General features: G+C 44.0%; 1 protein-coding gene across 15 annotated transcripts in view; it reads right to left on the bottom strand.

Moving 5' to 3' along the window:
- TSPOAP1 (TSPO associated protein 1) overlaps nt 1–13,089 on the bottom strand; it is a 941,658-nt gene that overhangs the window by 104,920 nt on the left and 823,649 nt on the right. For 14 of the 15 annotated variants that reach the window (XM_063956204.1, XM_063956202.1, XM_063956206.1 and 11 more), the window contains 3 exons: nt 11,644–11,736; nt 8,272–8,310; nt 6,077–6,180 (listed from right to left, as the gene is read on the bottom strand). In XM_063956204.1, coding sequence (XP_063812274.1) covers nt 6,077–6,180; nt 8,272–8,310; nt 11,644–11,736 — 236 coding nt within the window. The remainder of the gene's footprint in view (nt 1–6,076; nt 6,181–8,271; nt 8,311–11,643; nt 11,737–13,089) is intronic. The other variant, XM_063956208.1, reaches the window with a different exon arrangement.

Raw genomic sequence — 13,089 nt, 5'->3', positions numbered from 1 at the left:
TTTTCAGGGCCCTGACAACGTCAAGTAACTTGGAGTCCTCCAAGTCCCTAGTAGCCGCAGGTACCACAATAGGTTGGTTCATGTGAAAAACAGAAAACACCTTAAGGAGAAATTGAGGACGAGTCCTCAATTCTGCCCTGTCAGAATGAAAAATTAAGTAAGGGCTTTTATATGATAAAGCCGCCCATTCTGACACACGCCTGGCTGAAGCCAGGGCTAATAGAATCTTCACCTTCCATGTGAAATATTTTAATTCCACAGTGGTGAGTGGATCAAACCAATGTGACTTTAGGAAACTCAAAACAACATTGAGATCCCAAGGTGCCACTGGGGGCACAAAAGGAGGCTGTATATGCAGTACCCCTTTTACAAACGTCTGAACTTCAGGCACTGAAGCCAGTTCTTTCTGGAAGAAATTTGACAGGGTCGAAATTTGAACCTTAATGGACCCTAATTTTAGGCCCATAGACAGTCCTGTTTTCAGGAAATGTAGGAAAACGACCCAGTTGGAATTCCTCTGTAGGGACCTTCTTGGCCTCACACCACGCAACATATTTTCGCCAAATGCGGTGAAAATGTTTTGCGGTTACATCCTTCCTGGCTTCGACCAGGGTAGGGATGACTTCATCTGGAATGCCCTTTCAGGATCCGGCGTTCAACTGCCATGCCGTCAAACGCAGCCGCGGTAAGTCTTGGAACAGACAAGGCCCCTGCTGGAGCAGGTCCTTTCTTAAAGGTAGAGGCCACGGTTCTTCCGTGAGCATCTCTTGAAGTTCCGGGTACCAAGTCCTTCTTGACCCATCCGGAACCACGAGTATCGTTCTTACTCATCTCCTTCTTATGATTCTCAGTACTTTTGGTATGAGATGCATAGGAGGGAACACATACCCTGACTGGTACACCCACAGTGTTACCAGAGCGTCCACCGCTATTGCCTGAGGGTCCCTTGACCTGGCGCAATATTTGTCTAGTTTTTTGTTCAGGCGGGACGCCATCATGTCCACCTTTGGTTTTTTCCAACGGTTTACAATCATGTGGAAGACTTCCCGCTGAAGTCCCCACTCTCCTGGGTGGAGGTTATGCCTGCTGAGGAAGTTTGCTTCCCAGTTTTCCACTCCCGGAATTAACACTGCTGAGAGTGTTATCACATGATTTTTCGCCCAGCGAAGAATCCTTGCAGTTTCTGCCATTTCCCTCCTGCTTCATGTGCCGCCCTGTCTGTTTACGTGGGCGACTGCCGTGATGTTGTCCCACTGGATCAATACCGGCTGACCTTGAAGCAGAGGTCTTGCTAAGCTTAGAGCCTTGTAAATTGCCCTTAGCTCCAGTATATTTATGTGGAGAGAAGTCTCCAGACTTGATCACACTCCCTGGAAATTTTTTTTCCTTGTGTGACTGCTCCCCAGCCACTCAGGCTGGCATCCGTGGTCACCAGGACCCAGTCCTGAATGTCGAATCTGCGGCCCTTTCATAGATGAGCACTCTGCAGCCACCGCAGAAGAAAACACCCTTGTCCTTGGAGACAGGGTTATCCGCTGATGCATCTGAAGATGCGATCCGGACCATTTTCCCAGCAGATTCCACTGAAAGGTTCTTGCGTGAAATCTACCGAATGGGATCGCTTTGTAAGAAACCACCATTTTTCACAGGACCCTTGTGCAATGATGCACTGATACTTTTCCTGGTTTTAGGAGGTTCCTGACTAGCTCGGATAACTCCCTGGTCTTCTTCTCCGGGAGAAAACATCCTTTTCTGGACTGTGTCCAGAATCATTCCTATGAACATTAGACGTGTCGTCGGAAAAAGCTGCGATTTTGGAATATTTAGAATCCACTCGTGCTGTCGTAGAACTAATTGAGATAGTGCTACTCCGACCGCCAACTGTTCTCTGGACCTTGCCCTTATCAGGAAAGCGTCCATATTTCTTTTAGGAAGAATCATCATTTCGGCCATTACCTTGGTAAAGACCCGGGGTGCCGTGGACAATCCAAACGGCAGCGTCTGAACTGATAGTGACAGTTCTGTACCACGAACCTGAGATACCCTTGGTGAGAAGGGCAAAATTTGGACATGTAGGTAAGCGTCCCTGATATCCAGTGACACCATATCGTCCTGGTTCGCTATCACTGCTCTGAGTGACTCCATCTTGATTTGAACCCTTGTATGTAATTGTTCAAATCTTTTAGATCTCACCGAGCCGTTTGGCTTCAGTACCACAATATAGTGTGGAATAATACCCCTTCCCTTGTTGTAGGAGGGGTACTTTGATTATCACCTGCTGGGAATACAGCCTGTGAATTTTTTTTTTTTTTTTTCAATACTGCCTCCCTGTCGGAGGGAGACGTTGGTAAAGCAGACTTCAGGAACTTGTGAGGGGAAGACGTCTCGAATTTCCAATGTACACCTGGGATACTACGTGTAGGATCCAGGAGTCCACTTGCGAGTGAGCCCACTGCGTGCTGAAACTCTTGAGATGACCCCCCACCGCACCTGAGTCCGCTTGTATGGCCCCAGCGTCATGCTGCGGACTTGGCAGAAGCTGTGGAGGACTTCTGTTCCTGGGAATGGGCTGCCTGCTGCAGTCTTCTTCCCTTTCCTCTAACCCTGGGCAGATATGACTGGCCTTTTGCCCGCCTGCCTTTATGGGTACGAAAGGACTGAGACTGAAAAGACTGTGTCCTTTTCTGCTGAGATGTGACTTGGGGTAACAAAAGTGGATTTTCCAGCTGTTGCCATGGCCACCAGGTCCGATGGACCGCCCCTTTATACGGCAATACTTCCATGTGCCGTCTGGAATCTGCATCACCTGACCACTGTCGTGTCTATAAACATCGTCTGGCAGATATGGACATCACATCTACTCTTGATGCCAGAATGCAAATATCCCTCTGCGCATCTCGCATATATAGAAATGCATCCTTAAAATGCTCTATAGTCAATAAAATATTGTTCCTGTCAAGGGTATCAATATTTTCAGTCAGGAAATCCGACCAAGCCCCCCCAGCGCTGCACATCCAGGCTGAGGCGATTGCTGGTCGTAGTATAACACCAGTATGTGTGTATATACTTTTTAGGATATTTTTCAGCTTCCTATCAGCTGGCTCTTTGAGGGCGGCCGTATCTGGAGACTGTAACGCCACTTGTTTTTATAAGCGTGTGAGCGCCTTATCCACCCTAAGGTGTGTTTCCCAACTCGCCCTCACTTCTGGCGGGAAAGGGTATACCTCCAATAATTTTCTATCGGAGGAAACCCACGTATCATCACACACTTTAATTTATCTGATTCAGGAAAAACTACAAGTAGATTATTCCCACCCTACATAATACCCTTATTTGTGGTACTTGTAGTATCAGAAATATGTAACACCTCCTTCATTGCCCTTAACATGTAACGTGTGGCCCTAAAGGAAAATACGTTTGTTTCTTCACCGTCGACACTGAAGTCAGTGTTCGTGTCTGTGTCGACCAACTGAGGTAAATGGGCGTTTTTACAAGCCCCTGACGGTGTCTGAGACGCCTGGACAGGTACTAATTTGTTTGCCGGCCGTCTCATGTCGTCAACCGACCTTGCATCGTGTTGACATTATCACGTAATTCCTAAATAAGCCATCCATTCCGGTGTCGACTCCCTAGAGAGTGACATCACCAATACAGGCAATTTGCTCCGCCTCCTCACCAACATCGTCCTCCTACATGTGGACACACACGTACCGACACACAGCACACACACAGGGAATGCTCTGATAGAGGACAGGACCCCACTAGCCCTTTGGGGAGACAGAGGGAGAGTTTGCCAGCACACACCAAAAACGCTATAATTATACAGGGACAACCCCTTATACAAGTGTTTTCCCTTATAGCATTTTCACATATGTAATCATATCGCCAAATAAGTGCCCCCCCTCTCTGTTTTAACCCTGTTTCTGTAGTGCAGTGCAGGGGAGAGCCTGGGAGCCTTCCTCACAGCAGAGCTGAGCAGGAAAATGGCGCCGTGTGCTGAGGAGAATAGGCCCCGCCCCCTAAAACGGCGGGCTCTTCTCCCGGAGTTTGTGAGATCTGGCAGGGGTTAAATACATCCATATAGCCTCAAGGGCTATATGTGATGTATTTTAGCCATAAAAAAGGTATAATACATTGCTGCCCAGGGCGCCCCCCCCAGCGCCCTGCACCCTCAGTGACCGCTGGTATGAAGTGTGCTGACAACAATGGCGCACAGCTGCAGTGCTGTGCGCTACCTTATGAAGACTGAAAGTCTTCTGCCGCCTGTTTCTGGACCTCTGGACCTCTTCAACTTCGGCATCTGCAAGGGGGGTCGGCGGCACGGCTCCGGGACGAACCCCAGGGTGAGACCTGTGTTCCGACTCCCTCTGGAGCTAATGGTGTCCAGTAGCCTAAGAAGCAAATCCATCCTGCACGCAGGTGAGTTTACTTCTCTCCCCTAAGTCCCTCGTAGCAGTGAGCCTGTTGCCAGCAGGACTCACTGAAAATAAAAAACCTAACTTAAACTTTTATTCTAAGCAGCTCAGGAGAGCCACCTAGATTGCACCCTTCTCGGCCGGGCACAAAGATCTAACTGAGGCTTGGAGGAGGGTCATAGGGGGAGGAGCCAGTGCACACCACCTGATCCTAAAGCTTTTATTATTGTGCCCTGTCTCCTGCGGAGCCGCTAAACCCCATGGTCCTGACGGAGTCCCCAGCATCCACTTAGGACGTTAGAGAAATATATATATACACACACACACACACACACACACACACACACACACACATATACATACTGTACATACACACACACACACAGCTCGTCGTGGATTACTACAGGACAAAGCATTTAAGTTATGTATTGGCAAAATATATCTATGTTAATATATTTATTAAGCAAATTATTCTAATATAGATAAAAAATAATATCTACATAAATGGTGAATTATGACTTCATTGATTATAATTGGTGAATTTTGATATCATTATGTAAGTGCTTATTAAAAAAAATTTAATTATAGGACAAAGCAAAAGCACTGACTTTGATGTCAACATGGAGACCTATGACATGCATTCAAGCACTCAAACAGCAGTGTTGGTCATAAACCAAGTGTGATGACAAGAATAGCTTTTCATTTTACAAACATTTGCAATTTGGTAAAGTAATCATGACAGCATTCATAAACACACTATACATAAGGCATCCAACCTCGTCCCTCCAGGCACACTAAAAGTGCAGGTTTTAATTATATCCATGCTTCAGCACAGATGGTTAAATAAAAATAACTGAGGTACTAATTAAGCCACCTGTTCTCAAGCATGGGTGTCACAAAAGCCTGGACTGTTAGTGTGCCTTGAGGACAGAGGTTGGAAATGCCTTCTGTACATTCTTTGTATGTTCCATTTCAGATAAGAAATTCTGGCCAAAGTTTCTTTAGTTTAACCCATTATAGCATTCTTTATCTCTCACTTCAATTCTCTCAGTATGTTAGTAAGGCACATAAATCAATAAAGCTGCTCAAGTTTCATCACGTATCGAGACGAAGCTTCAATGCAGTAACGATGAGATTTATTCAAATCTAGGCCACTGGAGTGGGGGACAGAAAACTGTCGCCCCACTTTGCTTGAGTATTACCACTGTTTACTCCTTTGGAGCAAACTGACTGTAAACGGAGCCCAAATCTACATAATATTCACCTGGAGGACAGAAAATATAATTATGGCGGCACTAACAAATAGAAGGTGTCTGACTGATGCTGTGACCAGGTTTGTAAGGTGAAAGCCATCGTGGGTGGGAACTTTAAAAGAGGAAGCTGCAGGTATGGGATTCAGTGGGGCACAAACATCACAAACCAAATGGTAATTATGGGGAAAAGAGACCGCATGCAAGAAAAAAAACTGAAATGAAAATACACCCAGACAAATACGTCCATCCAGATATGACATTCTTAAACAAAGATGCTAAGAAAAGTGCAATTTTTAAACACCAAGTGGTCAATTCAAAAGGGGAGTTACCTAAGAAAATTGCAAGTTGTGAGGTTTTCCCCAATATTTTTTTACTGTTGGTAATATTAAACATAATAAAAACATGTACCTCAACATCCATGTTTGGAGAACTTTCTTTTGGATTATAATCAAATATAGCCACCATCGGTCTGGAAATGCTCATGTCAGAATTTCTTTTCTTCGGATGTTTATCTTAAGATAAAATTAAAATAATATCACATAATGGACAAATATGTTATCAACTGAAAAATACTTGTATAATTTTGCAGAACACCAATACAACGGAATATAGAAATTCACATGGCAGTCAGTTACTGAAAGCACGGTTATAGCCTTAACGATTAGTGGGCTCTTTTCTAAAAATATCTGAGTTTTTTCACTACATATATTAATATTGCCTATAGAGAAATACAAATCTGTATTATTCCCAATATTATTGTCAAGTGACATAAGAACCAGCTCTAGATGCAACTGTTTGTGAAAAAGCTTGTGTGTACTAGATGTGTATGTAATCCACATGATAGAATAATGATTAGAGTACTAGTTTCAGGGGCGTAAATTCACATCATGAGCTGAAGAACCATAAACTGACCGCTTTTATAAAATGAAGAGCAGATTGGGGTACAGTTATTAGTAAGGTATCCCAATGACTCACAAGAACCTTATTAAGAACTATCATCAGTGAACTAGTGGAGTATTTAAGAAAAAAGAAATAGTGCGGTATTTGCTGCGGCCCCTACATTTCCGATGCTGTCAGATGCTAACACCACCTGAAGCCGCTGCAGCCTATGGACTACAATTCCCAAAATTTACTGGCAAAGCGTTCCTTCTGAACCCTCCCCGGCAATGGGCGCACACACGTGTGGTCAGCAGACCACGCATGGGCAGGAGTACAGACACAAGAGTGAATAATAGACTGCTGATGCAGTGTCTTCACTATGAGCATATGGCAGGGCCGGCTCCTTACTCTCTGTATTGTGCTATGGAAGATACCTAAAAATAACCAACTATTTCAAAATGACCCAATTTAAGTAACTACTTTCTTACATATTAAAACTGTTTTACACTACACATAAATATCTTCAGATACTGGATAACATTTATTATACTCATACAAATGCCTAAAGGAATTGAGCTAAAAAATAGTTCTGATCTCAAAAGTTTAGTATGGTTGTGTGAGAGGTCTGTATAGTGCCTGACTGACTGGTGATTTATGTCCTAATTTGCAGCATCTCATCCACACTCTATGCAAGATTACATACAATGGGTGACTGCAAAATGAGTGTATGCTAAACATCCTCATTAGTTTGATGATTATGACTGGCACTGACAACTCCGAGGGAACAGCCTGCAAAAATCCAGCACCGGCACTAGATGAGGGTCGGGGAAATTAAAGCAGGAAAATTGTAGTGTGGAGGACCCCATGCCATAATGTCAGTTAAAAAAAAAATATTTTTTATTTTATGACACCAACAACAATTGCAAATATCTGTTCGGATGATCATCAACTATCAGTACAATTAACAGAACTGCTTGCAAAAGGACAGAGTTACGTAAAATACAAATAAAATGTAAATGTGTAAAAACAATAAAGTAAAATTTGTGGCCGGGCTTAAGGCTTCACAGGCTGTTTGCCTGCAGGCATTCGGACTGTAAATATGACTCTGCATATAGTAGCAGAAGGACTTCTGAATCTCTGTCAAAATATACGGAATGTGAAAGCATATTTCCCATCTGTTCATGACGCTCTTCCTCATAAAAGAGTTCTATTTTATACCATTGTGCTGAACATGAGCATCCAACTGTAAAAGCATGTTTTGCATGTTTATAATGGGATCCGGTCTCTAGGTCAACAAGACTTAGGTCGACCGCTATTGGTCGACATGGTTTCCAGGTCGACAGAGACTCTAGGTCAACATGACAAAAGGTCTACATACGTTTTTCTATTTTTTTTTTCATTTTTCAAACTTTTTCATACCTTACCATCCTCGTGGACTACAATTGGGAACGGTAATCTGTGCCGAGCGCAGCGAGGCACCTTGCCCGAAGCATGGCCAGCGAAGCGAGCCATGCGAGGGGACACGGTGCACTAATTGGGGTTCCCGGTCACATTACAAAGAAAATAACACCAAAAATAAATAAATGTAAAAAACTCATGTCGACCTAGAGTACCTGTCGACCAATAGTGGTTGACCTAGACACTGTTGACCTAGGTCTATTCTATCATACCACACCCGTTTATAATGCCTTGTGTATTTGCCAATACATATGAATGATATTCACCTGCTGCATTATTCTCCTCTTGAGAAGAAGCCGTTTGCACTGTAAATATAAACAGAACAACTTAGAACATATTTCTAGTCAGAATTGACAGATCTCGAAGGATTCATTTCTTTTCTCAAAATATATTGACCCTTTCACAATTAAAACAATAAACTTACTAACTGCCACAATGTTCTGATGTTGAATTTGCAGCTACAGTACTAGGCAATGAGAATACAGTAATGATACATCTAAATGACTGTACTGATACATACAGAATACAATAATTCTATAGACACATCTAAACACAGTGTGTAACAGTTTACAAAAACGGTATCTTTTCAAAACTTTTGTTTTAAAACACCACTGGCTCATTTATATATTGTAATAGATGTCTTCAGTACAGTCAAAACACTTTTTCAGATTTTCTCCATAGCTGCACAGATCTACTCATTATGGGGTATGTGCAATTGCGGTCGAATTTCGGGACTTTTTCGCCCCCCCAAAAAAATCGTCAATGCAATTCAGTACTTTCCGTCCAAAAAACGGACTTTCAAAATTCGACTTTTTGAAATTCGACTTTTGTCAAATTCGACTTTTCTGCAATGATACAAGTGCTGCAATTCGACCAAAGTGTATTCAATTGAAGTTTGGAAATTCGACAACAGTGCTTTTAGACAGTAAATTCGACATTTTCAATCCGCCACACTTTGGTGGGTGAAACTAATAAAAAAATTTTTAAAACATGTTTTTTTTTGTGTTTTTTTTTATTGATAATAGCATATCTATTTATATTAGAAGGGATTAGGTACTTGGTTTGTCTTTTTTTGAGGCACAAGTATTATTAACATATTTTTTAAAATATATATATTTTTTTTAGATGGAATGGTAAAATTCAGGAAAAAAATGGCGTGGGGTCCCCCCTCCAAAGCATAACCAGCCTCGGGCTCTTCGAGCTGGTCCTGGTTCTAAAAATGCGGGGAAAAAATTGACAGGGGATCCCCCGTATTTTTAAAACCAGCACTGGGCTCTGCGCCTGGTGCTGGTGCAAAAAATACGGGGCACAAAAAGAGTAGGGGTCCCCCGTATTTTTTACACCAGCATCGGGCTCCACTAGCTGGACAGATAATGCCACAGCCGGGGGTCACTTTTATACAGTGCCTGCGGCCGTGGCATTAAATATCCAACTAGTCACCCCTGGCCGGGGTACCCTGGGGGAGTGGGGACCCCTTCAATCAAGGGGTCCCCCCCCACAGCCACCCAAGGGCCAGGGGTGAAGCCCGAGACTGTCCCCCCCATCCAAGGGCTGCGGATGGGGTGCTGATAGCCTTGTCAAAATTGAAAGAATATTGTTTTTTCCCAGTAGTACTACAAGTCCCAGCAAGCCTCCCCCGCAAGCTGGTACTTGGAGAACCACAAGTGCCAGCATGCGGGAGAAAAACGGGCCCGCTGGTACCTGTAGTACTACTGGAAAAAAAATACCCAAATAAAAACAGGAGACACACACCGTGACAAGTACAACTTTATTACACACTGCCGACACACACATACTTACCTATGTTGACACGAAGCAGTCGGTCCTCTTCTCCAAGTAGAATCCACGGGTACCTGAAAATAAAAGATAATTATACTCACCTGATCCATGGTCCAGAGATAAATCCACGTACTTGTCAAAAAAAGAAAACGAACACCCGACCAGCGTACTGAAAGGGGTCCCATGTTGACACATGGGACCCCATTCCCCGAATGCAGAGAGACCCCCCCGTGACTGCTGTCACTGAAAGGTCTCGTAAGCCAATCAGCGAGCGCAACGTCCTTGCACTCTGCTGATTGGCTCTGTGCGCGTCTGAGCTGTCAGCGCATCGCACAGCTCCCTCCATTATATTCAATGGTGGGAACTTTGCGGTTAGCGGTGGGGTCACCCGCCGGTCAGCGGCTGACCGCGGGTAACCCCACCGCTGACGGCAAAGTTCCCACCATTGAAAGTAATGGAGGCAGCTGTGCGATGCGCTGTCTGAGCTTAGACGCGCACAGCCAATCAGGTGAGCGCCACGGAGTAGCGCTTCCTGATTGGCTGAAGGGACCTCAGTGACAGGAGTCACGTGATGTCCCGGCATTCGGTGAAAGGGTGCTCATGTGTCAACATGGGACCCCTTTCAGTCTGGTGGTTCGGGTGTTAGTGTTTTTTTTTTGCCAAGTACGAGGATTATCTCTGGACGTGGATTTATCTCTGGACACTGGCAGGTGAGTATAATTTTTTTCACAGGTACCCTCGGATCGTCGGAGACTGTGGCAGTCGGCGTGTCAACATAGGTAAGTATGTATGTGTGTCGGCAGTGTGTAATAAAGTTGTACTTGTCACGGTGTTTGTCTCCTGTTTTTATTTGGGTATTTTTTCCCAGTAGTACTACAGGTACCAGCGGGCCCGTTTTTCTCCCGCATGCTGGTACTTGTGGTTCTCCAAGTACCAGCTTGCGGGGGAGGCTTGCTGGGACTTGTAGTACTACTGAAAAAAACAATATTCTTTCAATTTTGACAAGGCTATCAGCCCCCCATCCGCAGCCCTTGGATGGGGGGGGACAGCATCGGGCTTCACCCCTGGCCCTTGGGTGGCTGGGGGGACGGGGACCCCTTGATTGAAGGGGTCCCCACTCCCCCAGGGTACCCCGGCCAGGGGTGACTAGTTGGATATTTAATGCCACGGCCGCAGGGCACTGTATAAAAGTGACCCCCGGCTGTGGCATTATCTGTCCAGCTAGTGGAGCCCGATGTTGGTGTAAAAAATACGGGGGACCCCTACTCTCTTTGTCCCCCGTATTTTTTGCACCAGCACCAGGCGCAGAGCCTGGTGCTGGTTTTAAAAATACGGGGGATCCCCTGTCAATTTTTCCCCCGCATTTTTAGAACCAGGACCAGCTCGAAGAGCCCGAGGCTGGTTATGCTTTGGAGGGGGTACCCCACGCCATTTTTTTTCCGGGTTTTTCCCCGTTTTTTTAAATCGCAGCAAAATCCGGCAAATCGGCCGTTTTTCGCCCGCGGGACTGTCGAATCCGTTTTTCATTGAATATGGTGAATTCCGGAAGCCACCTGCCGGAATTCACCTGTCGAATTGTGTCGAATTAAAAAACGGCGATAATTTGCCTCGATTCGCCGCTAATTGCATATACCCCTATGTCTACTGTTAATTCCACTTAGAAATGATTATATTCAGAAAATACCCCCAGGTACAAGAAAAAATAAAAATAAAAATATTGCTCAGATTATCATATCACAATGGAATTTCAAAACAAACAAAATCCTTTTTTAATGCTTTCTAGCAAAGTATAGCTTTTAAGAGCATGTACAGTCAAGCAAAGCATGATGGACATTGAGCAGCAACAAGGAAGGACAGACCTTTTTTGAAGCGCCGGGGTTTTGGAGGAGGGATGGCGATGTGGCCAGGATGAGCAATAGGAGGATGAGGAGGAGGAGAGAAAGCTCTGATTTCTTTAAGATAAAAAAGAAGCAGCACAAACAAGAAAAGGCTGTAGAGGATAAGCAGAATTCCTACAGAACAAGCAACAAATACATTCCAAAGACAAACATAGCACAGATTAAAAGGTAGCCATAAAGCTGTGTAAGAGGGTATTTCTAGCATGTATATAGGAAATAGGTCACTGTTCAGCAGCAGTGAACAACAAAGCAGAGTACAACAATGCAAAAATGTGCAACACTATACCGGGCAACATTTTTACAAGAAAATTAAAATCTTAAAGTGTTGTGTTGTTCGAAACCTATAACTCGCTGCACAAGCCACCAACGCTTTATACTTAAGTAAATGAGGCCTACCCACCTGCATCGAACAGTTATTTCTACCACCATCTTTCGTCTGTATAGATACATGAAAGGGACAGATGCATACTGCCAAAAGAAAGTGTGGTGCTTCCCCTGCTTGACTCCCACCCCTTCACAGGGAAAGCTAAAATTATTGTGTGACTTCACATCTATTAAATAGGTCCAGCATGTAAGTATGCAACAGACTAGCACTGTTCGAGCAACATGGCTGATAAATGCATCTAGAATTCCATAGGGAAAAAATTATGCTAGAAATAATTAGACCTACTGGCCAGCCATCAAGGGGAAGCCCGCACAGAGACTGCATAGGGACCCTTCCTCTCTAAGTACCCCTGATATAGTATGCCTCAAGCAGTGGCTTATTGAGATAAGCAGGCTACACAACTTGTTTCGACAGAGAAGTGAGACAAACTACTTAGTGTTAAACAAAATTTGCGTTGGCAGAAATTGTAAATGGAGTGCTGAGTTTAGTAGGGTGTGCTCATGGGGCTTTGACGGGCTTGAGTCTTGTCTCTTGACAGTGGACTGCTAGGCTGTCTCAAACAGTTGTGAGGGATAAATGCCGGGTTTCGATCATAGAAAAAGACAAAGGTTTTAAGAGATAAAAATTTAAATTAGTGGAGAACAACTACAAGAAAAACATTAAATGGAATTAGGTGGATATATGAAGAAATTATGGAGTGTAGATGTAATTGTTGTGTTAGTGGATACAAATGACTAATAACAGTATTTTTGTACTTCCAATAATCCATACTTCATCTAGGGGGCAGCACTGCAAACATGGGGCTAGAGTTGGCATCTGAAACGCATCTGTAACTGTTGATTCAGTGAGCAGGAGATTGTAACTTACTAAGCCCCAAACAGCTAATGAGAAGAATATAAGGAGCAGAAACACATACACTATAGGAAAATATTCAGAACTGAACAATGAGTATAAAGGGTGGGGAACAAGGTATCACCAAGATGGAATCAAAGAAATGAATTTAATATAGTGATTAAAAAGGC

Source organism: Pseudophryne corroboree, chromosome 2, assembly GCF_028390025.1.
Source record: "Pseudophryne corroboree isolate aPseCor3 chromosome 2, aPseCor3.hap2, whole genome shotgun sequence".
NCBI classification, from domain to species: domain Eukaryota; kingdom Metazoa; phylum Chordata; class Amphibia; order Anura; family Myobatrachidae; genus Pseudophryne; species Pseudophryne corroboree.
The sequence above is the reverse complement of the archived record's forward strand: the minus strand, read 5'-3'. Positions and strand labels throughout refer to the sequence as shown.